This window comes from Mesoplodon densirostris, chromosome 2, assembly GCF_025265405.1.
Source record: "Mesoplodon densirostris isolate mMesDen1 chromosome 2, mMesDen1 primary haplotype, whole genome shotgun sequence".
Classification (NCBI taxonomy): domain Eukaryota; kingdom Metazoa; phylum Chordata; class Mammalia; order Artiodactyla; family Ziphiidae; genus Mesoplodon; species Mesoplodon densirostris.
Window position 1 is genome coordinate 38,574,758 of NC_082662.1, and position 26,241 is coordinate 38,600,998.

The 26,241-nt window shown below is 40.2% G+C and overlaps 1 protein-coding gene across 1 annotated transcript in view; it reads right to left on the reverse strand.

The window, feature by feature from the left end:
* The window catches only part of ZSWIM5 (zinc finger SWIM-type containing 5), a 270,681-nt gene that overhangs the window by 60,848 nt on the left and 183,592 nt on the right, over window positions 1-26,241 (reverse strand). The window contains exon 2 of the mRNA XM_060089701.1: window positions 11,852-12,208. Coding sequence (XP_059945684.1) covers window positions 11,852-12,208 — 357 coding nt within the window. The remainder of the gene's footprint in view (window positions 1-11,851; window positions 12,209-26,241) is intronic.

Sequence of the window (26,241 nt, forward strand, 5' to 3'; positions counted from 1 at the left end):
GGACAACCTGGAAGAAATGGACAAATTCTTAGAAAAGCACACCCTTCCAAGACTGAACCAGTAAGAAACAGAAAATATCAACAGACCAATCACAAGCACTGAAATTGAAATTGTGGTTAAAAATCTTCCAACAAACAAAAGCCCAGGACCAGATGTCTTCACAGGTGAATTCTATCAAGCATTTAGAGAAGAGCTAACACCTATCCTTCTCAAACTCTTCCAAAATATAGCAGAGGGAGGAACACTCCCAAACTCATTCTACAAGGCCACCATCACCCTGATACCAATACCAGACAAAGATGTCACACACAAAGAAAGAAAACTACAGGCCAATATCACTGATGAACATAGATGCAAAGATCCTCAACAAAATACTAGCAAACAGAATCCAGCAGCACATTAAAAGGATCATACACCATGATCAAGTGGGGTTTATCCCAGGAATGCAAAGATTCTTCAATATACGCAGATCAATCATTGGGATAAACCATATTAACAAATTGAAGGAGAAAAACCATATGATCATCTCAATAGATGCAGAGAAAGCTTTCGACAAAATTCAACACTCATATATGATAAAAACCCTGCAGAGGGAACTTTCCTCAACATAATAAAGGCCATATATGACAAACCCACAGCCAACGTCGTCCTCAATGGTGAAAAATTGAAACCATTTCCACTAAGATCAGGAACAAGACAAGGTTGCCCACTCTCACCACTATTATTCAACATAGTTTTGGAAGTTTTAGCCACAGCAATCAGAGAAGAAAAAGAAATAAACGAAATCCAAATGGGAAAAGAAGAAGTAAAGCTGTCACTGTTTGCAGATGACATGATACTATACACAGAGAATCCTAGAGATGCTACCAGAAAACTCCTAGAGCTAATCAATGAATTTGGTAAAGTAGCAGGATAGAAAATTAATGCACAGAAATCTCTTGCATTCCTGTCCACTAATGATGAAAAATCTGAACGTGAACTTAAGAAAACACTCCCATTTACCACTGCAACAAAAAGAATAAAATACCTAGGAATAGGGCCTCCCTGGTGGCGCAAGTGGTTGAGAGTCCGCCTGCCGATGCAGGGGATACGGGTTCATGCCCCGGTCGGGGAGGATCCCATGTGCCGCGGAGCGGCTGGGCCCGTGAGCCATGGCTGCTGAGCCTGCGCGTCCGGAGCCTGCGCGTCCGGAGCCTGTGCTCCGCAACGGGGGAGGCCACAACAGTGAGAGGCCCGCATACCGCAAAAAAAAAAAAAAAAAAAAAAAAAAAAAACCTAGGAATAAACCTACCTAAGGAGACAAAAGACCTGTATGCAGAAAATTATAAGACACTGATGAAAGAAATTAAAGATGATACAAATAGATGGAGAGATACACCGTGTTCTTGGACTGGAAGAGCCAACATTGTGAAAATAACTCTACTACCCAAAGCCATGTACAGATTCAATGCAATCCCTATCAAACTACCACTGGCATTTTTCACAGAACTAGAACCAAAAATTTCACAATTTATATGGAGACACAAAAGACCCTGAATAGCCAAAACAATCTTGAGAAAGAAAAACGGAGCTGGAGGAATCAGGCTCCCTGACTTCAGACTATACTACAAAGCTACAGTAATCAAGACAGTATGGTACTGGCACAAAAACAGAAATATAGATCAGTGGAACAGCATAGAAAGCCCAGAGATAAACCCACGCACATATAGTCACCTTATCTTTGATAACGAGGCAAGAATATACAGTGGAGAAAAGACAGTCTCTTCAGTAAGTGGTGCTGGGAAAACTGGACAGCTACATGTAAAAGAATGAAATTAGAACACTCCCTAACTCCATACACAAAAATAAACTCAAAATGGATTAAAGACCTAAATGTAAGGCTGGACACAATCAAATTCTTAGTGGAAAACATAGGCAGAACACTCTATGACATAAATCACAGCAAGATCCTTTTTGACCCACCTCCTAGAGAAATGGAAATAAAACCAAAAATAAAATAATGGGACCTAATGAAACTTAAAAGCTTTTGCACAGCAAAGGAAAACATAAACAAGACAAAAAGATAACCCTCAGAATGGGAGAAAATATTTGCAAATGAATCAATGGGCAAAGGATTAATCTCCAAAATATACAAACAGCTCATGAAGCTCAGTATTAAAAAAAGAAAAAACCCAATCCAAAAATGGGCAGAAGACCTAAACAGACATTTCTCTAAAGAAGATATACAGATTGCCAACAAACACATGAAAGAATGCTCAACATCATTAATCATTAGAGAAATGCAAATCAAAACTACAATGAGATATCATCTCACACCGGTCAGAATGGCCATTATCAAAAAATCTACACAACATTAAATGCTGGAGAGGGTGTGGAGAAAAGGGAACCCTCTTGCACTGTTGGTAGGAATGTAAATTGATACAGCCACTATGGAGAACAGTATGGAGGCTCCTTAAAAATCTAAAAATAGAATTACCATATGACCCAGCAATCCCACTACCGGGCATATACCCTGAGAAAGCCATAATTCAAAAAGAGTCATGTACCACAATGTTCACTGCAGCTCTATTTACAATAGCCAGGACATGGAAGCAACCTAAGTGTCCATCGACAGATGAATGGATAAAGAAGATGTGGCACATATATACAATGGAATATTACTCAGCCATAAAAAGAAACGAAATTGAGTTATTTGTAGTGAGGTGGATGGATCTCGAGTCTGTCATACAGAGTGAAGTAAGTCAGAAAGAGAAAGACAAATACCGTATGCTAACACATATATATGGAATCTAAAAAAAAAAAAAAAGGTCATGAAGAACCTCGAGGCAAGACGGGAATAAAGACGCAGACCTACTAGAGAATGGACTTGAGGATATGGGGAGGGGGATGGGTAAGCTGTGACAATGTGAGAGAGTGGCACGGACATATATACACTACCAAACATAAAATAGCTAGCTAGTGGGAAGCAGCCGCATAGCACAGGGAGATCAGCTTGGTGCTTTGTGACCACCTAGAGGGGTGGGATAGGGAGGGTGGGAGGGAGGGAGACGCAAGAGGGAAGAGATACGGGGACATAGGTGTATGTATAACTGATTCACTTTGTTATAAAGCAGAAACTAACATACCACTGTTAAGCAATTATACTCCAATAAAGGTGTTAAAGATATATATTTGTTTAAAAAAAAAGATCGCTTTGGGTATTCGGAAGACCTGTTGCATTTTCTTTTACGTTGGAATTGTGCACTTCTCATATATTCCCAACTAAATTGAAGCTTTTAAAGACTAGTGTACAGATTCATTTTTATACCTCACAGTGCCTGGATCATTACAGCACTGAGTTAATATTTATAGAATGAAGAAACGTTTGTTCTATTGACCACCTTGATTTAAGCTCCAGGTGGGCAAATAATATATCCTATACTTCTTCTGTAAACTGAAAGTGGCAAAGAAAAACAAATACACTCCTTATCCTTAAATATTTGTTAATAACAGCCATTTATTGAATGCTTCCTCCACGCCAGAGTCTAAGCACTTTTTATACACATCCCCACTAGAATGTATGCTCCTTGAGGGCATAAATTGTTTTATTTCCTGGTATATTTGCAACATGTGAACAGTGCCTGTCACATAGTAGATGCTCAATGAATATCTGTTGAGTATATTCCAATGAACTCTCCTAACAACTCTATGAGGTGGTATTATTATCCTAATTTTAAAGCGAAAACAACTAAAGCTTATACACGTAAGTAATATAACAGATGGAAAGTATATGAGTTAGAATCTATATGTTGGTCTCTCTTCAAAGTCTTGTTCTTCACTACAAAGCTATACTTTGGCCTCTAGTCTCATATTGCTGTGATCTACCACCTGGTTTCAGGCCCTGAATGTAAGCTGGATGGTGTGTCTGAAAATAGCCAAATCCTTTCTTGGTTTATTCTACCACACAGAATATAGGGTAAGTCAGAATAATGCATTTTCCGCACAGTGAGAATAACAAGAGTTCTCACCAGTACAGTGATTCTCAAATGTTAATCACTTGGGGTTTATTGTTAAAAACGCAGATTACAGAGTCTCACTTCTGATTCTAGTTTTCACGAGCTCTAAGAGATGGAACTGAGATAAAATAAGATAAACTAGGTATAAACCAAGGACTGGGCCTCTGAGTACCTTGCTGATGAGGAAAGAATAGCAATGATGCTCCGAAAGCAAGGGGCAGAGATGGTTTGAATACCAATTCTTACCCTTGGGTGGTTCAACTAGAAAAAGAAAAATCAGGAGCAGGACCCAGTCTCCCAGGGGAGCTGGCCTTAGTCAACAGATTGGAGGTGTGGAGTGACACTCCCTCTAAGGATTTGAAGGGGTATAGAGCAAACTGGTGAATCTTTGGGGCCCAGCTGGTGGTAGTAGCAGCAGCTGTGGAAGAAATCAGGCACAGTTTATTAATACCTAGTGTGCACACGATGGAAAACTTCTGGGATAGCGCAATTACTGCTGGAATACCAGGAGGGGATTTTGAAAACGAGAGCTCAAAATTATAATAACAGCAAGCAGTGATTAGGCCCCTACTATGTGCCAGGCACGGCATTAGGTACCTTACATTAGGCTAGGATAAGGCAAAGCCTAGAGAGTTATTAACAGTAAAATTTCACCGAAAACTTCAGAAGGGTTTATCTGATAGCAAAGAAAGGAAGGTAAACTGTGTAAATGTTTTCTGGTCTATAAGGAACCCAGGAGACAAGAAACTGAGCTGCCAAAATGGGTGCTTGCAGAAAAAAAAAGGGAGTAAGTCAGTATTTGAGACATCCAGGTAACAGTCTATATGGAGTTGGTGTGGCTGTTGAAGAAATCAAAGTCATGGGAGTTCCCTGGCGGTCCAGTGGTAAAGACTCGGGCTCTCACTGCTGAGGGCCTCTGTTGGATCCCTGGTCTGGGAACTAAGGTCCTGCAGGCCTTGAGGCATGGCCGGAAAAAACCCAAAAGGCCCGAGAAGGATTTTCTAAGACATTTCCGTTTATTCAGTATTTATTGAGAGCCTCCTATGTGCCAGGGGCCTATCCCAAACACCGGATAGACAGTGTTAAATAAGCAGATATAGTCCCTGTCCTTGTGGAGCTGATAGACTAGTTGGGGAAAGGGATGTCAAGCAAATAATCACCCAGGTACATATCTGTGTGTAAAGAAAGGTCAAATAAGTTTTCCCCGAGAAAGTGACATTTAAGTGAATAATTGAGGAATGAATAAGAGTTAGCCTGGTAGAGAGTGGAGGAAATACTGTGTGTATTTTTTGCTCAAAAAAGCATGAAGCCAGAAATCATTGTGGTAATTAAGTACATCTATAACAAGGGGGAGAGGATAGGAAGAGTATTCCAAGGAGAGGGAGTATCATGTGAAAATGAAGGCAAAAGCCAGATCATGCATGGTTTTGTAGGCCGTATGAAATTTGGATTTTACCCTAAGTGCAACAGGAGGCCATTGAAGGATTTTAAACAAGAAGTGATATGACAAAACCTGTAGTTATAGAAAAGTTACTTTGGATGGCTGTGTGGAGGATGGAATAGAAGGGAGCAACAGTGGATATGGAAAGATCAGTTAGAAGGCTGTAGTAGCAATTTAGGTGGGAGATTATAGTGGTTTTATTTAGGGTGATGACAGTATCAACAGAGAGAAGTGGAAAATGATGAAAGATACTTGAGAGGTAAAACTAACAGGTCTTGCACTGGAATGCATGTGGATTATGAGAAAAAAAGTGTTCTATCATGATCCAGTGGCTAGATGGTGGTGCTATTTATTGTGCAAATTTGAGGAAGAAGATAAATTCATGTTTGGATATATTGATTTGGGGATGTCTTTGATATAGAATAGTCAGTTGGATATAGGAGAAGTAAATCTGTGAGTCATAATACATAGATGACATTAAGGTAAAGGAGGTAGCTGAGATTGCCTGCAGAGATCATATAGAATAAGAGGAGAAAATTTAAGATTAATTTTTAAGAAATAGCAACGTTAAAGGTCAGATAGCAGAGAAGGGTACAGCATTTAGAAATGAACGAATAAGAGCAAAGATAATTTTAACTAGATAAACCAGGCCTGGAGTTCACAACCAGCTTCTCCAGCTCTCTCACTAACTCCCAGGCAAAATCTTAAAAAAAAAAAAATGATCCTTTGGTTAAAAACAAAAGATAAAAATATCCCTATATGTGTTCACTGGTTAGAACATTTTAGTCTTTTTATAAAAAGAGATGAGTATGAAACTAATTACCCTCAGTAGTGGTAAAGTGGACTTGGTCAGTATAAATGATACTTTGACATTTTCGTATGAAAATTTCCACAGGATTATAAGACAAACGGTAACAAGTGAAGATAAAATAAAAGGATGTTTTTATAAATAATTATTAAACAAACTGTCATGTGGGTTGAGGCTCCAAGTTAGCATTAAGACTGTAACGTTGAGACCTGTCCTGAGGGAACTGTTAAGTCTGTGGAATCAATTTTTCTTTCATTCTTAAACATCCTTTTTTAAATTATAAAAACAATACATGCTTATCATAGAAAATATACTAAAGAATAAAGAAAATAAAAATCCACTCATAGTGCCTCCAGCCATAAGTTCCCTTGTTAATATCATGGTGTATTTTCTTCCCATCTTTTTGTTCTGTACATACACATATGTGTATACAAATATGCATGCATACACACACACAGCTTTTTAAATTAAATTTAAAATTTTTAATTGAAATATGAATTATGAAAAGTGCACAAATCTTAATTGTAAAGCTTGATGAATTATCACATAGTGATTATAATAACCATCACTGAAATCAAGAAAATAGAATACTACCAGCAGCCTAGAAGCCCCTTTGCAAACACCATCTCCCTTCCTCTTCTCCCATATTAACCACTAACCTGACTTCTAACACTAGGGACTTGTTTTTGAACTTTACATAAATGGAATCATATAACATTTATTCTTTTGTGTCTGGTTTATTTCACTCAACATCATGTTCGTAAGATTCACTCATATTATTATGTTTAGCAAAACAACTTATTTTCATTGATATATAGTATTCCGTTACATGAATATATTAATTTATTAAGCCATTCTACTACTGATGGACATTTGGATTGTTTCTATTTCAGGCTCTCACAAATTATGCTATTCATTTCCATTGGGTAGACATCTAGGAGAAGAATTTCTGGGTCGTAGGGTACACATAGATTCAACTTGAGTTAGATGATACCCAACAGTTTCCCAAAGTGACTGTAACAATTTACACTCCTACCTGCAATATATTATTTCCAGTTGCTCAATATCCTCACCAATACTTAATACTGATAGTTTAAAAAAATTAGCCAATCTGGTGGCTATGTAGTGGAATCTCACTGTGGTTTTAATTTGCATTTCCCTAATTACTAATTAGTTAAAGTGCCTTTTAATATGTTTATTAGCCACTTGGATATCCTTTTTGCCAAGTGCCTCTTTGTGTCTCTGTCCATTTTACTATTTGTAGGGATTCTTAAGGTATTTAGGATACAAGCCCTTTGTCAGCTGTATGTATTGTAAATATCTTCTCCCACTATTTGTGTGCCTTTTTAGTCTCTTAATGGTGCCTTTTGATAAACGGAAGTTTAAAAATTTTAATGTAGTTCAATTTATCAATCTTCTCCTACTTAAATTTTTTTTACCTCAAGAACATGACAATATTTTTTCATATTATCTCCTATATGCTTTATTGTTTTACTTTTCACATTTATGTCTGCAATTCATTGGCAATTAATTTTTCTGTATCGCATGAGGTAGGAATCAAGTTTTTTTTTTTTCCCAGAATGAATTTCCAATTGATCCAGCCTTATTTATTCAAAAGATTCTTCTTTTCCCATTGCTGGGCATTTAGTGGAATCCTTTCACTTTGGAAACTCACACGTTTTTGTTCTAGAAAACATTCTTTAATGATTTTATTGATGAATTCCTTACCTCTGTTTTCTATTTCTGGAATCCCTATTTTTCAAACATCGGAATTCCAGGACTCATTCTCTTAATTTTTAACAGCCTTTTTTCATCCTATTTTTCATCTCTTCATCTTCTTTTTTAAAAAAATCTCTTTGTCTTTCTGCTCTACTCTATAGGAACTTTCCTTACCTTTATTTTCCATCACTTAGTTTTATAACTTTTTTGCCATTATATTTGTAATATTCATTAGTTCTTTCTGTTCTGTGAATTTCTTTTTATAGTATCCAGTTTTTATTTCATGGTTACAATATCTTCTTCTATTCCTATGATGATATTAATAATAATCTTTCAAGGTTTTCTTCTCTCTGCATAGTCTCTATTTCTCCCAAATTGCTGTTCTATGTTTGTTAGTTTTGGTCTGTATCTTCCACAATATTCAACATTGTTGACCATTTACTTCTTTTTTTTTTTTTTTTTTTTTTTTTTTGCGGTATGCGGGCCTCTCACTGTTGTGGCCACTCCCGTTGCAGAGCACAGGCTCCGTATGCGCAGGCTCAGCGGCCATGGCTCACGGGCCCAGCCGCTCCGCGGCATGTGGGATCTTCCCAGACCGGGGCACGAACCTGTATCCCCTGCATCGGCAGGCGGACTCTCAACCACTGCGCCACCAGGGAAGCCCGACCATTTACTTCTTAAAACTCAATTTTATACTTAAAACTCAATTTTATAGTTACTTGCTAGCTTCTCCTCATTTCTCATTCTACTTTGCTAATTCCTACACTGGCCCCTGTTTCATCATGTGTATATGCATGAATACAACAAATAATAAGGATTTGTTGTATTCATTCAACAAATCCTTATTATTTTCCAGGTACCATGCTTGGTGATGGAAATTGTAAGAAATTGTAAGAAATTTGTAAGACATGGTTCCTGACCTAACTCCTCAAGTTATCATAATTTTCTCTTGGTATCCAAACTCTGTATGGATAAACAGCAACTGAAGCCCTGGCCTGGATGCTATATGCCAGAGAATCTCGGGGTATGGAGTTACCAGAGAAAATCACAAACAGAACATGGAGCAGTGCTAGATGAAGAGGTGGAAAGATAGTCCAAATTGAATCACCAATCCAAAGGGGACAAGGCAAAGTCTAGCTAAAACCACTTATGGGGACTAATAAAAGTTTTCAGGGACATGAGGAGCAGAGCAATACCTGGATCCATTCCTAGGATTAAAAGCAGGTAGCTAGGGCTTCCCCGGTGGCACAGTGGTTAAGAATCCGCCTGCCAATGCAGGGAACATGAGTTCGAGCCCTGGTCTGGGAAGATCCCACATGCCATGGAGCGACTAAGCCCGTGCGCACAACTACTGAGACTGCACTCTAGAGCCCATGAGCCACAACTACTGAGCCCGTGTGCCACACCTACTGAAGCCCACGCGCCTAGAGCCCTGCTCTACAACAAGAGAAGCCACCGCAATGAGAAGCCCACTCACCACAACAAAGAGTAGCCCCCGCTCACCACAACTAGAGAAAGCCCACATGCAGCAACAAAGACCCAACGCAGCCAAAATTAAATAAATTTAAAAAAAAAAAAGCAGGTAGCTAGCAGTTTTAGAAATTTTATTCCTGTTTTTTAAAGTCTGTTTTGGTGAAGAGTAGGGCTTGAGAGGGAGGAGACGGAAGATGTTCTAGGTGTTTATAGATTTAGCAGGGAACAGAAACAGGACTTCAAAGATCATCTCTATGCTAAAAACTCCAAAATTCTGACTTTTGTCCTCAGTTCCAGACCAATACCCAATTTTGTTTCAGAAATCTTCACCTAAGTGTTCTGCAAGCACCTCAAACTTAAACTGAATTAGTCTTCCTCCTAAATTTATCCCTCCCCTTACGTTCCCTAAGTGAATGCCAACAGTAAACTGAATTCCTCTTCCTCCTAAATTTATTCCTCCCCTTACGTTCCCTAAGTGAATAGCAACATTTTTGTCAAATCCAGCCATCGTAGCTGGACATTCTGGAACTGAGTTTTTTCTCATCTTCCTCTTCTTCACTCCCCACCCATCCTACACACCTGGATGTTGAATCCAGTCCATGTTGCCTCTAAGATATCTCCACTCCTCGTCCTCACCATTTTCAGTATCATTGCCTATATCAGCACTGGTTATTAGAAATATATTAAGAAAGACCTTGTGGAATACTAGGGAACCTGGGGTACAAAGCTAATATTAGTCTGGAATAAACACAGGTACAGAAGTAGTAGTTCCTGGGGAAGGTTGAGAGTAACATCTCAAGTTCACTGTGGCAACTCAGACTAATTTCAGACATATAATAATATGCTGAGATGGGAGGTATAACGAGGAATAAAGATTGCTTCAGCACAGTGGTAAAGGGGAAAGAGGGTTGCTTTGGTGACAGTGGTGATGAACAAGGCAGGTGCAATACAGGTACTCAACCAAGATGGTTAGTTAAAGAAAAATGCAAGAGAGCTTGGATATAGGCAAAAATTCTGAGAAAGAGCTAGTGGGAATGATGCATGAAAGTAGGCCATAACCCAGCTGTGGTGTTACAGACCTGGAGCTGAACTCAGGTCCCTAAGAACTCTAGACTTAAGGAGGCCAGAGAAATAGAACAGTCTCCCTATGTGGGATAAGAAGATATATATAGATATATAGATATATATATCTTTATATCCATATATATATATATATATATATATATATATATATATATAAAGTTACTCTTTAACAGTGTCTCTCAAATAGAGCTCAGTTACCATGTAAACACTACAACTTTGAGGATAAAACAACAGAAGATTATTTCGCCTAGTTAGCAAGAGTTCCTGGAAGCCTGTCTGACTGTCCTTATTTCTGAGGAGTGGTGAGGCTATGTGTAGGACTTGATTAGCTCTATTGGGCAACTGGGAAAAGCAGGCCCTTTGGCACATACTATAGTATTATACAGGACATTCATCTGGCCTCACTGCCTTGTTCACATTAATACCAAAGTGTCTTCTAAAAATAGAGAGGTAGTATAGAGAAGCAATAAAAACCTGAGTTCTGAAATCAGGTGAAACTAGGTTATAAATAATTTCCTTATTTGTAAAATGGAAATGGTTATAATACCTACCTCACAGGGTAGTTTTGAAAACTAAGTGAATTAACATATATAAACATGTATAAAGTCTCTTGCATGATGCCTGGCACATAGTAGGACCTAACCAACAAAATGAAAAATTGGCTCATATAGCTCCTCTTCTCAAAATTCTTCAACGGTTTCCTGTGATTAAATAACTACAACCTGGCTTCATAATAAAGGCAAGCATTTATTTCAGACTTAGCTGTCTTTTCTACTAGATTATAAGCTATTTGAAGGCGGGAACCATGTCTGTTTTATGCTCTCAACAATCAGTGCTACCACTTGCACAGTGTAGGTACTCAACATATACTTGTTGAATGAGTAAGTGAACATAATATCTTTCTCCATCCATAAACCCTCCCATTATATAGCTCATAAACACAATGCTAGCAGATGCTCTTTGGAATAACCCTGATGCTATGCAGGTTCCTGAAATGTTAAGGAATTCTCATATCCATTTCAGTTCACTGAATGGCACTAATTATTTTATGCTTTCTCTCACTCCTGAATATCCCAGGCTCCTGGGGCAGGGATTGTATGGACAAATGAAGTCCATAAACTAGATCAATATGTAACTCTAACATTCTCTGTCCTTTTTTGCCAAACCTTTATGAGGTGGACAATTGGATTGCTTTAAGAAACAGAGTTAATAAAAAGTTTGGATAGAATGAACTGATTAAGGTTGAGTGATTACAATGGCAAATGTATCCCAATCTCTAATCATGCAATAAAGCAACAAAATATATTTTTAGCAACAAAAATGTACAATTACCGTTTACTTGGTTGATTTCGGAGTTGGAGGATAGAATCTCATCTGCCAGCTTCTGTGCAGTAGGAAGAACTTCAGTGTGGTGTGCCGTGATTAAATACTGAATAAACTTTTGTAGCTGGTCCCTATTCATCTGGAAAAGGGTTTCTGAGATAGGAAGACGCAGTTTGACTTGGTCTGGTTTACGGATCCTGTAGAGTGAGAGCGCTACCACATGAGCACAGTAGAATATGTCTTTGTTCCCACAACCACAAGCCACTGAAGTGATTTTGCATCGATCAAAACTGATGGCAACTTTATAAGTCACTGCTGGTTCAGAAGTAGTGGCCGGCTCAGTTACTGTGCCACTGAGATGGAAGCCTAAGGAAACAAAAAAGACATGTTTAGAGATTCTGTAGTAAGAAACCTGAAGGTTTTCATTTTGCATTTAAATTCATAAATTCAGAAACTATGTGCTGAGTATCTCCTATGTACACAGTAGGCTCTGTCAAAGGTCAGTGAAACCCAGGTATTGCTTCTTTTTTAAAAAATATCTATCCCGGAGGAAGATGGTGGAAGAGTAAGACGTGGAGATCACCTTCCTCCCCACAGATACATCAGAAATTCATCTACACGTGGAACAACTCCTACAGAACACCTACTGAACGCTGACAGAAGACCTCAGACCCCCCAAAAGGCAAGAAACTCCCCACATACCTGGGTAGGGCAAAAGAAAAAAAGAATAAACAGAGACAATAGGATAGGGACGGGACCTGCACCAGTGGGAGGGAGCCGTGAAGGAGGAAAGGTTTCCACACACTACAAGCCCCTTCGCGGGCGGAGACTGCAGGTGGCGGAGGGGGAAAGCTTCGGAGTAGCGGAGGAGAGCACAGCAACAGGGGTGTGGAGGGCAAAGCGGAGAGATTCCCGCACAGAGGATCGGTGCCCTCAGGCACACACCAGCCCGAGAGGCTTGTCTGCTTGGCCGCCGGGGCGCGCGGGGCTGGGAGCTGAGGCTCGGGTATCGGCTTTCAGTCGGAGCGCAGGGAGATGACTGGGGCTGGCGGCAGGAAGAGAGCCTGGAGGGGTTAGTGCACCACGGCTAGCCCGGAGGGAGTCCGGGGAAAGGGTCTGGAGCTGCCGAAGAGGCAAGAGACTTTTTTCCCTTTTGTTTCCTGGTGCGCGAGGAGAGGGCATTAAGAGGGCTGCTTGGGGAAGCGCCGGAGATAGGCGCGAGCCGCGGCTAAAGGCGCTGACCTCGGAGACGGGTGTGGGACGCTGGGGCTGCTGCTGCCGCCGCCGCCGCCGGGCCTGTGTGCGAGCGCGGGTCACTGTCCGCCCCGCCACTGCCAGTGTCCCGGGACCCGGGGACGGCTTTCCCGGGAAAGCGCACGGAGCGCCACGGGCTGCTGCAACGTCATGCCGGCCTCTGCCGCCGCAGGCCCGCCCCACACTGCACGCCCCTCCCTCCCCTCTGCCTGAGTGAGCCAGAGCCCCCGAATCAGCGGCTCCTTTAAACCCGTCCTGTCTGAGCGAAGAACGGACGCCCTCCGGCGACCTACGCGCAGAGGCGGGGCCAGGTCCAAGGCTGAGACTCGGGAGCTCTGAGAGCAGAGAAGAGACAGGGAAATCTCTCTGTGCAGCCTCGGAGGCAGCGGATTAAAGCTCCACGGTACATTTGATGTGCCCTGCGTCTGAGAAGTGCATAAATGGACAGCGAATCATCCCAAATTGAGGAAGTGGACTTTGAGGACAAGATTTGAGACTTTCCCCCCTTTTCCTCTTTTTACAACGAATTATCCCAAATTGAGGAGGTGGACTTAGAGAGCAAGATTTTTTATTTTTCCCCCTGCTCTCTTTTTGTGAATGTGTATGTGTAATCTTCTGTGTAAGATTCTCTCTGTATAGCTTTGCTTCCACCATATGTCCCAGGGTTCTATCTGTCCGTTTTTTTTTCAATAATTACTTTTTAATTTTAATAACGCTACTATATTTCATACTTTATTCTATTTTACTTTACCTGCTCTTTCTTTTTTTTTCCTACCTTCCCTTCCTCCCTCCCTCCCTCCGCTCCTCCTTTCTTTCTTTCTTTTTCTTTCCTCCCTCCCTACCACCCTTCTTCTTTCCACTTTCTTTTTCTTTCCTTCCTCCCTCCCTCCCTCCTGTCTTTCTTTCTTTCCTTCCTTCCTCCCTCCCTCCCTTCTTCCATTCACTCTTCCTTTTGCTTTCATTCCTCCCTCCCTCCCTCCTTTCTTTCTTTCTTTCCATCCTTCCTCCCTCCCTCCCTCCTTTCTTTCTTTCTTTCTTCCTTCCTTCCTTTCTTCCCTTCTTCCTTTCTTTCCTGCTCTCTTTCTTTCTTCTACTAATTCTTTCTTTCTACTTTTTCTCCCTGTTATTCTGAGCCGGGTGGATGAAAGGCTCTTGGTGCTGCAGCCAGGAGTCAGTGCTGTGCCTCTGAAGTGGGAGAGCCAACTTCAGGACACGGGTCCACAAGAGACCTCCCAGCTCCACATAATATCAAGCAGCGAAAATCTCTCAGAGATCTCCATCTCAACACCAGCACCCAGCTTCACTCAACGACCAGCAAGCTACAGTGCTGGTCACCCTATGCCAAGCAACTAGCAAGGCAGGAACACAACCCCACCCATTAGCAGAGAGGCTACCTAAAAACATAATAAGGCCACAGGCACCCCAAAACACACCACCAGACGTGGACCTGTCCACCAGAAAGACAAGATCGAGCCTCAACCACCAGAACACAGGCATTAGTCCCCCCAACCAGGAAGCCTACACAACCTACTGAAACAACCTTAGCCACTGGGGACAGACACCAAAAACAACGGGAACTACGAATCTGCAGCCTGCAAAAAGGAGACCCCAAACACAGTAACATAAGCAAAATGAGAAGACAGAAAAACACACAGCAGGTGAAGGAGCAAGATAAAAACCCACCAGACCTAACAAATGAAGAGGTAATAGGCAGTCTACCTGAAAAAGAATTCAGAATAATGATAGTAAAGCTGATCCAAGATTCTATTTCCAAGATCCAAAATCTTGGAAATAGAATAGACAAAATGCAAGAAACAGTTAACAAGGACCTAGAAGAACTAAAGATGAATCAAGCATCGATTAAAAACACAATAAATGAAGTGAAAAATACTCTAGATGGGATCAATAGCAGAATAACTGAGGCAGAAGAACGGATAAGTGAGGTGGAAGATAAAATAGTGGAAATAACTGCTGCAGAGCAAAATAAAGAAAAAAGAATGAAAAGAACAGAGGACAGTCTCAGGGACCTCTGGGACAACATTGAGCACACCAACATTCGAATTATAGGGGTTCCAGAAGAAGAAGAGAAAAAGAAAGGGACTGAGAAAATATTTGAAGAGATTATAGTTGAAAACTTCCCTAATATGGGAAAGGAAATAGTTAATCAAGTCCAGGAGGCACAGAGAGTCCCATACAGAATAAATCCAAGGAGAAATACTCCAAGACACATATTAATCAAACTGTCAAAAATTAAACACAAAGAAATCATATTAAAAGCAGCAAGGCAAAAACAACAAATAACACACAAGGGAATCCCCATCAGGATAACAGCTGATCTCTCAGCAGAAACTCTACAAGCCAGAAGGGAGTGGCAGGACATAATTAAAGTGATGAAGGAGAAAAACCTGCAACCAAGATTACTCTACCCAGCAAGGATCTCATTCAGATTTGATGGAGAAATTAAAACGTTTACAGACAAGCAAAAGCTGAGAGAGTTCAGCACCACCAAACCAGCTTTACAACAAATGCTAAAGGAACTTCTCTAGGCAAGAAACACAACAGAAGGAATATACCTACAATAACGAACCCAAAGCAATTAAGAAAATGGGAATAGGAACATACATATTAATAATTACCTTAAATGTAAATGGACTAAATGCTCCCACCAAAAGACACAGATTGGCTGAATGGATACAAAAACAAGACCCATATATATGCTGTCTACAAGAGACCCACTTCAGACCTAGAGACACATACAGATTGAAAGTAAGGGGATGGAAAAAGATATTCCATGCAAATGGAAATCAAAAGAAAGCTGGAGTAGCAATTCTCATATCAGACAAAATAGACTTTAAAATAAAGACTACTAGAAGAGACAAAGAAGGACACTACATAATGATCAAGGGATCGATCCAAGAAGAAGATATAACAATTGTAAATATTTATGCACCCAACATAGGAGCACCTCAATACATAAGGCAAATACTAACAGCCATAAAAGGAGAAATCGACAGTAACACAATCATAGTAGGGGACTTTAACACCCCACTTTCACCAATGGACAGATCATCCAAAATGAAAATAAATAAGGAAACACAAGCTTTAAATGATACACTAAACAAGATGGACTTAGTTGATATTTATAGGACATTCCATCCAAAAACAACAGAATACACATTCTTCTCAAGTGCTCATGGAACATTCTCCAGGATAGATCATATCTTGGGTCACAAATCAAGCCTTGGTAAATTGAAGAAAATTGAAATTGTATCAAGTATCTTTTCCGACCACAATGCTATGAGACTAGACATCAATTACAGGAAAAGAGCTGTAAAACATACAAACACATGGAGGCTAAACAATACACTACTCAATAACGAAGTGATCACTGAAGAAATCAAAGAGGAAATTTAAAAATACCTAGAAACAAATGACAATGGAGACACGACGACCCAAAACCTATGGGACGCAGCAAAAGCAGTTCTAAGGGGGAAGTTTATAGCAATACAATCCCACCTTAAGAAACAGGAAACATCTCGAGTAAACAACCTGACCCTGCACCTAAAGCAATTAGAGAAAGAAGAACAAAAAACCCCCAAAGTTAGCAGAAGGAAAGAAATCATAAAGATCAGATCAGAAATAAATGAAAAAGAAATGAAGGAAACGATAGCAAAGATCAACCAAACTAAAAGCTGGTTCTTTGAGAAGATAAACAAAATTGACAAACCATTAGCCAGACTCATCAAGAAAAGAAGGGAGAAGACTCAAATCAATAGAATTAGAAATGAAAAAGGAGAAGTAACAACTGACACTGCAGAAATACAAAAGATCATGAGAGATTACTATAAGCAACTCTATGCCAATAAAATGGACAACCTGGAAGAAATGGACAAATTCTTAGAAATGCACAACCTGCCAAGACTGAATCAGGAAGAAATAGAAAATATGAATAGACCAATCACAAGCACTGAAATTGAAACTGTGATTAAAAATCTTCCAACAGACTTCCGGGTAAGATGGCGGAAGAGTAAGACGCGGAGATCACCGTCCTCCCCACTGATACACCAGAAATACAGCTACACGTAGAACAACCCGTACAGAACACCTACTGAACGCTGGCAGAAGACCCCAGACCTCCCAAAAGGCAAGAAACTCCCCACATACCTGGGTAGGGCAAAGCGGAGAGATTCCCGCACAGAGGATCGGTGCCGAGCGGCACTCACCAGCCCGAGAGGCTTGTCTGCTCGCCCCGGCGGCGCTGGAAGCTGAGGCTCGGGTTTCGGCCAGAGCGCAGGGAGAGGACTGGGGCTGGCGGCGAGAACTCAGCTGGAAGGGGGCTAATGAGCCACAGCTAGCCGGCAGGGAGTCCGGGAAAACACTGGAGCTGCCGAAGAGGCAAGAGACTTTTTCTTCCCTCTTGGTTTCCTGGTGCGCGAGGAGAGGGGATTAAGAGCGCTGCTTAAGGGGGCTCCACAGACACGCGCGAGTCACGACTGAAAGCGCGGAGCCCAGTGACGGGCGTGGGACGCTGGGGCTGCTGCTGCCGCCGCCAAGAAGCCTGTGTGCGAGCGCAGGTCACTGTCCACACCGCCCTTCCGGGAGCCTGTGCAGCCCGCCACTGCCGGGGTCCCGGGATCCAGGGGCGGCTTCCCTGGGAGAACGCACGGCGCGCCTCGGGCTGGTGCAATGTCACGCAGACTTCTACCGCTGCAGGCTCGCCCCGCACTCCGTGCCCCTCCCTCCCGCCCGGCCTGAGTGAGCCAGAGTCCCCGAAGAGGCTGCTCCTTTAACCCTGTCCTGTCTGAGCAAAGAGCAGACGCCCTCCGGCGACCTACACGCAGAGGCGGGGCCAAATCCAAAGCTGAGACCCAGGAGCTGTGAGAACAAAGAAGAGAAAGGGAAACCTCTCCCAGCAGCCTCAGAAGCAGCGGATTAAAGCTCCACAATCAACTTGATGTACCCTGCATCTGTGGAATACATGAATGGACGACAAATCATCCCAAATTGAGGAGCCAGGAGTCAGTGCTGTGCCTCTGAGGTGGGAGAGCCAACTTCAGGACACTGGTCCACAAGAGACCTCCCAGCTCCACATAATATCAAACAGCGAAAATCTTCCAGAGATCTCCATCTCAACACCAGCACCCAGCTTCACTCAACGACCAGCAAGCTACAGTGCTGGACACCCTATGCCAAACAACAAGCAAGACAGGAACACAACGCCACCCATTAGCAGAGAGGCTGCCTAAAATCACAAAAAGTCCGCAGACACCCCAAAACACACCACCAGACGTGGACCTGCCCACCAGAAAGACAATATCCAGCCTCACCCACCAGAACACAGGCACTAGTCCCCTCCACCAGGAAGCCTACACAACCCACTAAACCAACCTTAGCCACTGGGACAGACACCAAAAAAAACGGGAACTACGAACCTGCAGCCTGCAAAAAGGAGACCCCAAACACAGTAACATAAGCAAAATGAGAAGACAGAAAAACACACAGTAGGAGAAGGAGCAAGATAAAAACCCACCAGACCTAACAAATGAAGAGGTAATAGGCAGTCTACCTGAAAAAGAATTCAGAATAATGATAGTAAAGCTGATCCAAGATTCTATTTCCAAGATCCAAAATCTTGGAAATAGAATAGACAAAATGCAAGAAACAGTTAACAAGGACCTAGAAGAACTAAAGATGAATCAAGCATCGATTAAAAACACAATAAATGAAGTGAAAAATACTCTAGATGGGATCAATAGCAGAATAACTGAGGCAGAAGAACGGATAAGTGAGGTGGAAGATAAAATAGTGGAAATAACTGCTGCACAGCAAAATAAAGAAAAAAGAATGAAAAGAACAGAGGACAGTCTCAGAGAACTCTGGGACAACATTAAACGCACCAACATTCAAATTATAGGGGTTCCAGAAGAAGAAGAGAAAAAGAAAGGGACTGAGAAAATATTTGAAGAGATTATAGTTGAAAACTTCCCTAATATGGGAAAGGAAATAGTTAATCAAGTTCAGGAGGCACAGAGAGTCCCATACAGAATAAATCCAAGGAGAAATACTCCAAGACACATACTAATCAAACTGTCAAAAATTAAACACAAAGAAATCATATTAAAAGCAGCAAGGCAAAAACAACAAATAACACACAAGGGAATCCCCATCAGGATAACAGCTGATCTCTCAGCAGAAACTCTACAAGCCAGAAGGGAGTGGCAGGACATAATTAAAGTGATGAAGGAGAAAAACCTGCAACCAAGATTACTCTACCCAGCAAAGATCTCATTCAGATTTGATGGAGAAATTAAAACGTTTACAGACAAGCAAAAGCTGAGAGAGTTCAGCACCACCAAACCAGCTTTACAACAAATGCTAAAGGAACTTCTCTAGGCAAGAAACACAACAGAAGGAAAAGACCTACAATAACGAACCCAAAACAATTAAGAAAATGGGAATAGGAACATACATATTAATAATTACCTTAAATGTAAATGGACTAAATGCTCCCACCAAAAGACACAGATTGGCTGAATGGATACAAAAACAAGACCCATATATATGCTGTCTACAAGAGACCCACTTCAGACCTAGAGACACATACAGATTGAAAGTAAGGGGATGGAAAAAGATATTCCATGCAAATGGAAATCAAAAGAAAGCTGGAGTAGCAATTCTCATATCAGACAAAATAGACTTTAAAATAAAGACTACTAGAAGAGACAAAGAAGGACACTACATAATGATCAAGGGATCGATCCAAGAAGAAGATATAACAATTGTAAATATTTATGCACCCAACATAGGAGCACCTCAATACATAAGGCAAATACTAACAGCCATAAAAGGAGAAATCGACAGTAACACAATCATAGTAGGGGACTTTAACACCCCACTTTCACCAATGGACAGATCATCCAAAATGAAAATAAATAAGGAAATACAAGCTTTAAATGATACATTAAACAAGATGGACTTAATTGATATTTATAGGACATTCCATCCAAAAACAACAGAATACACATTTTTCTCAAGTGCTCATGGAACATTCTCCAGGATAGATCATATCTTGGGTCACAAATCAAGCCTTGGTAAATTTAAGAAAATTGAAATTGTATCAAGTATCTTTTCCGACCACAATGCTTTGAGACTAGATATCAATTACAGGAAAAGATCTGTAAAAAATACAAACACATGGAGGCTAAACAATACACTACTCAATAACGAAGTGATCACTGAAGAAATCAAAGGGGAAATTAAAAAATACCTAGAAACAAATGACAATGGAGACACGACGACCCAAAACCTATGGGATGCAGCAAAAGCAGTTCTAAGAGGGAAGTTTATAGCAATACAATCCCACCTTAAGAAACAGGAAACATCTCGAATAAACAACCTAACCTTGCACCTAAAGCAATTAGAGAAAGAAGAACAAAAATATCCCAAAGTTAGCAGAAGGAAAGAAATCATAAAAATCAGATCAGAAATAAATGAAAAAGAAATGAAGGAAACGATAGCAAAGATCAATAAAACTAAAACCTGGTTCTTTGAGAAGATAAACAAAATTGATAAACCATTAGCCACACTCATCAAGAAAAAAAGGGAGAAGACTCAAATCAATAGAATTAGAAATGAAAAAGGAGAAGTAACAACTGACACTGCAGAAATACAAAAGATCATGAGAGATTACTATAAGCAACTCTATGCCAATAAAATGGACAACCTGGAAGAAATGGACAAATTCTTAGAAATGCACAACCTGCCAAGACTGAATCAGGAAGAAACAGAAAATATGAACAGACCAATCACAAGCACTGAAATTGAAACTGTGATAAAAAATCTTCCAACAAACAAAGCCCAGGACCAGATGGCTTCACAGATGAATTCTATCAAGCATTTAGAGAAGAGCTAACACCTATCCTTCTCAAACTCTTCCAAAATATAGCAGAGGGAGGAACACTCCCAAACTCATCCTACGAGGCCACCATCACCTTGATACCAAAACCAGGCAAGGATGTCACAAAGAAAGAAAACTACAGGCCAATATCACTGATGAACATAGATGCAAAAATCCTCAACAAAATACTAGCAAACAGAATCCAACAGCACATTAAAAGGATCATACACCATGATCAAGTGTGGTTTATTCCATGAATGCAAGGATTCTTCAATTTACGCAAATCAATCAATGTGATACACCATATTAACAAGTTGAAGGAGAAAAACCATATGATCATCTCAATAGATGCAGAGAAAGCTTTCGACAAAATTCAACACCTATTTATGATAAAAACCCTGCAGAAAGTAGGCATAGAGGGAACTTTCCTCAACATAATAAAGGCCATATATGACAAACCCACAGCCAGCATCGTCCTCAATGGTGAAAAACTGAAACCATTTCCACTAAGATCAGGAACAAGACAAGGCTGCCCACTCTCACCACTCTTATTCAACCTAGTTTTGGAAGTTTTAGCCACAGCAATCAGAGAAGAAAAGGAAATAAAAGGAATCCAAATTGGAAAAGAAGAAGTAAAGCTGTCACTGTTTGCAGATGACATGATACTATACATAGAGAATCCTAAAGATGCTACCAGAAAACTACTAGAGCTAATCAATGAATTTGGTAAAGTTGCAGGATAGAAAATTAATGCACAGAAATCTCTGGCATTCCTATATACTAATGATGAAAAATCTGAAAGTGAAATCAAGAAAACACTCCCATTTACCATTGCAACAAAAAGAATAAAATATCTAGGAATAAACCTACCTAAGGAGACAAAAGACCTGTATGCAGAAAATTATAAGACACTGATGAAAGAAATTAAAGATGATACAAATAGATGGAGAGATGTACCATGTTCTTGGATTGGAAGAATCAACATTGTGAAAATGACTCTACTACCCAAAGCAATCTACAGATTCAGTGCAATCCCTATCAAACTACCACTGGCATTTTTCACAGAAGTAGAGCAAAAAATTTCACAATTTGTATGGAAACACAAAAGACCCCGAATAGCCAAAGCAATCTTGAGAACGAAAAATGGAGCTGGAGGAATCAGGCTCCCTGACTTCAGACTATACTACAAATCTACAGTAATCAAGACAGTATGGTACTGGCACAAAAACAGAAAGATAGATCAATGGAACAGGATAGAAAGCCCAGAGATAAACCCACGGACATATGGTCACCTTATCTTTGATAAAGGAGGCAGGAATGTACAGTGGAGAAAGGACAGTCTCTTCAATAAGTGGTGCTGGGAAAACTGGACAGGGACATGTAAAAGTATGAGATTAGATCACTCCCTAACACCATACACAAAAATAAGCTCAAAATGGATTAAAGACCTAAATGTAAGGCCAGACACTATCAAACTCTTAGAGGAAAACATAGGCAGAACACTCTATGACATAAATCACAGCAAGATCCTTTTTGACCCACCTCCTAGAGAAATGGAAATAAAGACAAAAATAAACACATGGGACCTAATGAAACTTAAAAGTTTTTGCACAGCAAAGGAAACCATAAACAAGACCAAAAGACAACCCTCAGAATGGGAGAAAATATTTGTAAATGAAGCAACTGACAAAGGATTAATCTCCAAAATTTATAAGCAGCTCATGCAGCTCAATAACAAAAAAACAAACAACCCAATCCAAAAATGGGCAGACGACCTAAATAGACATGTCTCCACAGAAGATATACAGACTGCCAACAAACACATGAAAGGATGCTAAACATCTTTGCTCATTAGAGAAATGCAAATCAAAACTACAATGAGATATCATCTCACACCAGTCAGAATGGCCATCATCAAAAAATCTAGAAACAATAAATGCTGGAGAGGGTGTGGAAAAAAAGGAACACTCTTGCACTGCTGGTGGGAATGTGAATTGGTACAGCCACTATGGAGAACGGTATGGAGGTTCCTTAAAAAACTACAAATAGAACTACCATATGACCCAGCAATCCCACTACTGGGCATATACCCTGAGAAAACCATAATTCAAAAAGAGACATGTACCAAAATGTTCATAGCAGCCCTATTTACAATAGCCCGGAGATGGAAACAACCTAAGTGTCCATCATCGGATGAATGGATAAAGATGATGTGGCACATATATACAATGGAATATTACTCAGCCATAAAAAGAAATGAAATTGAGCTATCTGTAATGAGGTGGATGGACCTAGAGTCTGTCATACAGAGTGAAGTAAGTCAGAAAGAGAAAGACAAATACTGTATGCTGACACATATATATGGAATTTAAGAAAAAAAATGTCATGAAGAACATAGGGGTAAGACAGGAATAAAGACACAGACCTACTAGAGAATGGACTTGAGGATATGGGGAGGGGGAAGGGTAAGCTGTGACAAAGTGAAAGAGCGGCATGGACATATATACACTACCAAACGTAAGGTAGATAGCTAGTGGGAAGCAGCCGCATAGCACAGGGAGATCAGCTCGGTGCTTTGTGACCACCTGGAGGGGTGGGATAGGGAGGGTGGGAGGGAGACGCAAAAGGGAGGGGATATGGGAACATATGTATATGTATAACTGATTAAATTTGTTATAAAGCAAAAAAATAAAAAATAAAAAAAAATCTTCCAACAAACAAAAGCCCAGGACCAGATGGCTTCACAGGCGAATTCTATCAAACATTTAGAGAAGAGCTAACACCCATCCTTCTCAAATTCTTCCAAACAATATCAGAGGAAGGAACACTCCCAAACTCATTCTACGAGGCCACCATCACCTTGATACCAAAACCAGGCAAGGATGTCACAAAGAAAGAAAACTACAGGCCAATATCACTGATGAACATAGATGCAAAAATCCTCAACAAAATACTAGCAAACAGAATCCAACAGCACATTAAAAGGATCATACACCATGATCAAGTGGGGTTTATCTCAGGAATGCAAGGATTCTTCAATATACGCAAATCAATCAATGTGATACACCATATTAACAAGTTGAAGGAGAAAAACCATATGATCATCTCAATAGATGCAGAGAAAGCTTTCGACAAAATTCAACACCCATTTATGATAAAAACCCTGCAGAAAGTAGGCATAGAGGGAACTTTCCTCAACATAATAAAGGCCATATATGACAAACCCACAGCCAATATTGTCCTCAATGGTGAAAAACTGAAACCATTTCCACTAAGATCAGGAACAAGACAAGGCTGCCCACTCTCACCACTCTTATTCAACCTAGTTTTGGAAGTTTTAGCCACAGCAATCAGAGAAGAAAAGGAAATAAAAGGAATCCAAAATGGAAAAGAAGAAGTAAAGCTGTCACTCTTTGCAGATGACATGATACTATACATAGAGAATCCTAAAGATGCTACCAGAAAACTCCTAGAGCTAATCAATGAATTTGGTAAAGTAGCAGGATAGAAAATTAATGCACAGAAATCTCTGGCATTCCTGTACACTAATGATGAAAAATCTGAAAATGAAATCAAGAAAACACTCCCATTTACCATTGCAACAAAAAGAATAAAATATCTAGGAATAAACCTACCTAAGGAGACAAAAGACCTGTATGCAGAAAATTATAAGACACTGATGAAAGAAATTAAAGATGATACAAATAGATGGAGAGATATACCATGCTCCTGGATTGGAAGAATCAATAATGTGAAAATGACTCTACTACCCAAAGCAATCTACAGATTCAATGCTATCCCTATCAAACTACCAAAGGCATTTTTCACAGAACTAGAACAAAAAATTTCAAAATTAGTTTGGAGAAACAAAAGACCCCGAATAGCCAAAGCAATCTTGAGAACGAAAAACGGAGCTGGAGGAATCAGGCTCCCTGACTTCAGACTATACTACAAAGCTACAGTAATCAAGACAGTGTGGTACTGGCATAAAAACAGAAATATAGATCAATGGAACAGGATAGAAAGCCCAGAGATAAACCCACGCACATATGGTCAACTTATCTTTGATAAAGGAGGCAGGAATGTACAGTGGAGAAAGGACAGCCTCTTCAATAAGTGGTGCTGGGAAAACTGGACAGGGACATGTAAAAGTATGAGATTAGATCATTCCCTAACACCATACACAAAAATAAGCTCAAAATGGATTAAAGACCTAAATGTAAGGCCAGACACTATCAAACTCTTAGAGGAAAACATAGGCAGAACACTCTATGACATAAATCACAGCAAGATCCTTTTTGACCCAGCTCTTAGAGAAATGGAAATAAAAACAAAGATAAACAAATGGGACCTAATGAAACTTCAAAGCTTTTGCACAGCAAAGGAAACCATAAACAAGACCAAAAGACAACCCTCAGAATGGGAGAAAATATTTGCAAATGAAGCAACTGACAAAGGATTAATCTCCAAAATTTATAAACAGCTCATGCAGCTCAATAGCAAAAAAATAAACAACCCAATCCAAAAATGGGCAGAAGACTTAAATAGGCATTTCTCCAAAGAAGATATACAGACTGCCAACAAACACATGAAAGAATGCTCAACATCATTAATCATTAGAGAAATGCAAATCAAAACTACAATGAGATATCATCTCACACCAGTCAGAATGGCCATCATCAAGAAATCTAGAAACAATAAATGCTGGAGAGGGTGTGGAGAAAAGGGAACCGTCTTGTACTGCTGGTGGGAATGTGAATTGGTACAGCCACTATGGAGAATGGTATGGAGGTTCCTTAAAAAACTAAAAATAGAACTACCATATGACCCAGCAATCCCACTGCTAGGCATATACCCTGAGAAAACCATAATTCAAAAAGAGACATGTACCAAAATGTTCATTGCAGCTCTATTCATAATAGCCCGGAGCTGGAAACAACCTAAGTGTCCATCATCGGATGAATGGATAAAGAAGATGTGGCACATATATACAATGGAATATTACTCAGCCATAAAAAGAAACGAAACTGAGCTATTTGTAATGAGGTGGATAGACCTAGAGTCTGTCATACAGAGTGAAGTAAGTCAGAAAGAGAAAGACAAATACCGTATGCTAACACATATATATGGAATTTTAAAAAATGTCATGAAGAACCTAGGGGTAAAACGGGAATAAAGACACAGACCTACTCGGGAATGGACTTGAGGATATGGGGAGGGGGAAGGGTAAGCTGTGACAAAGCGAAAG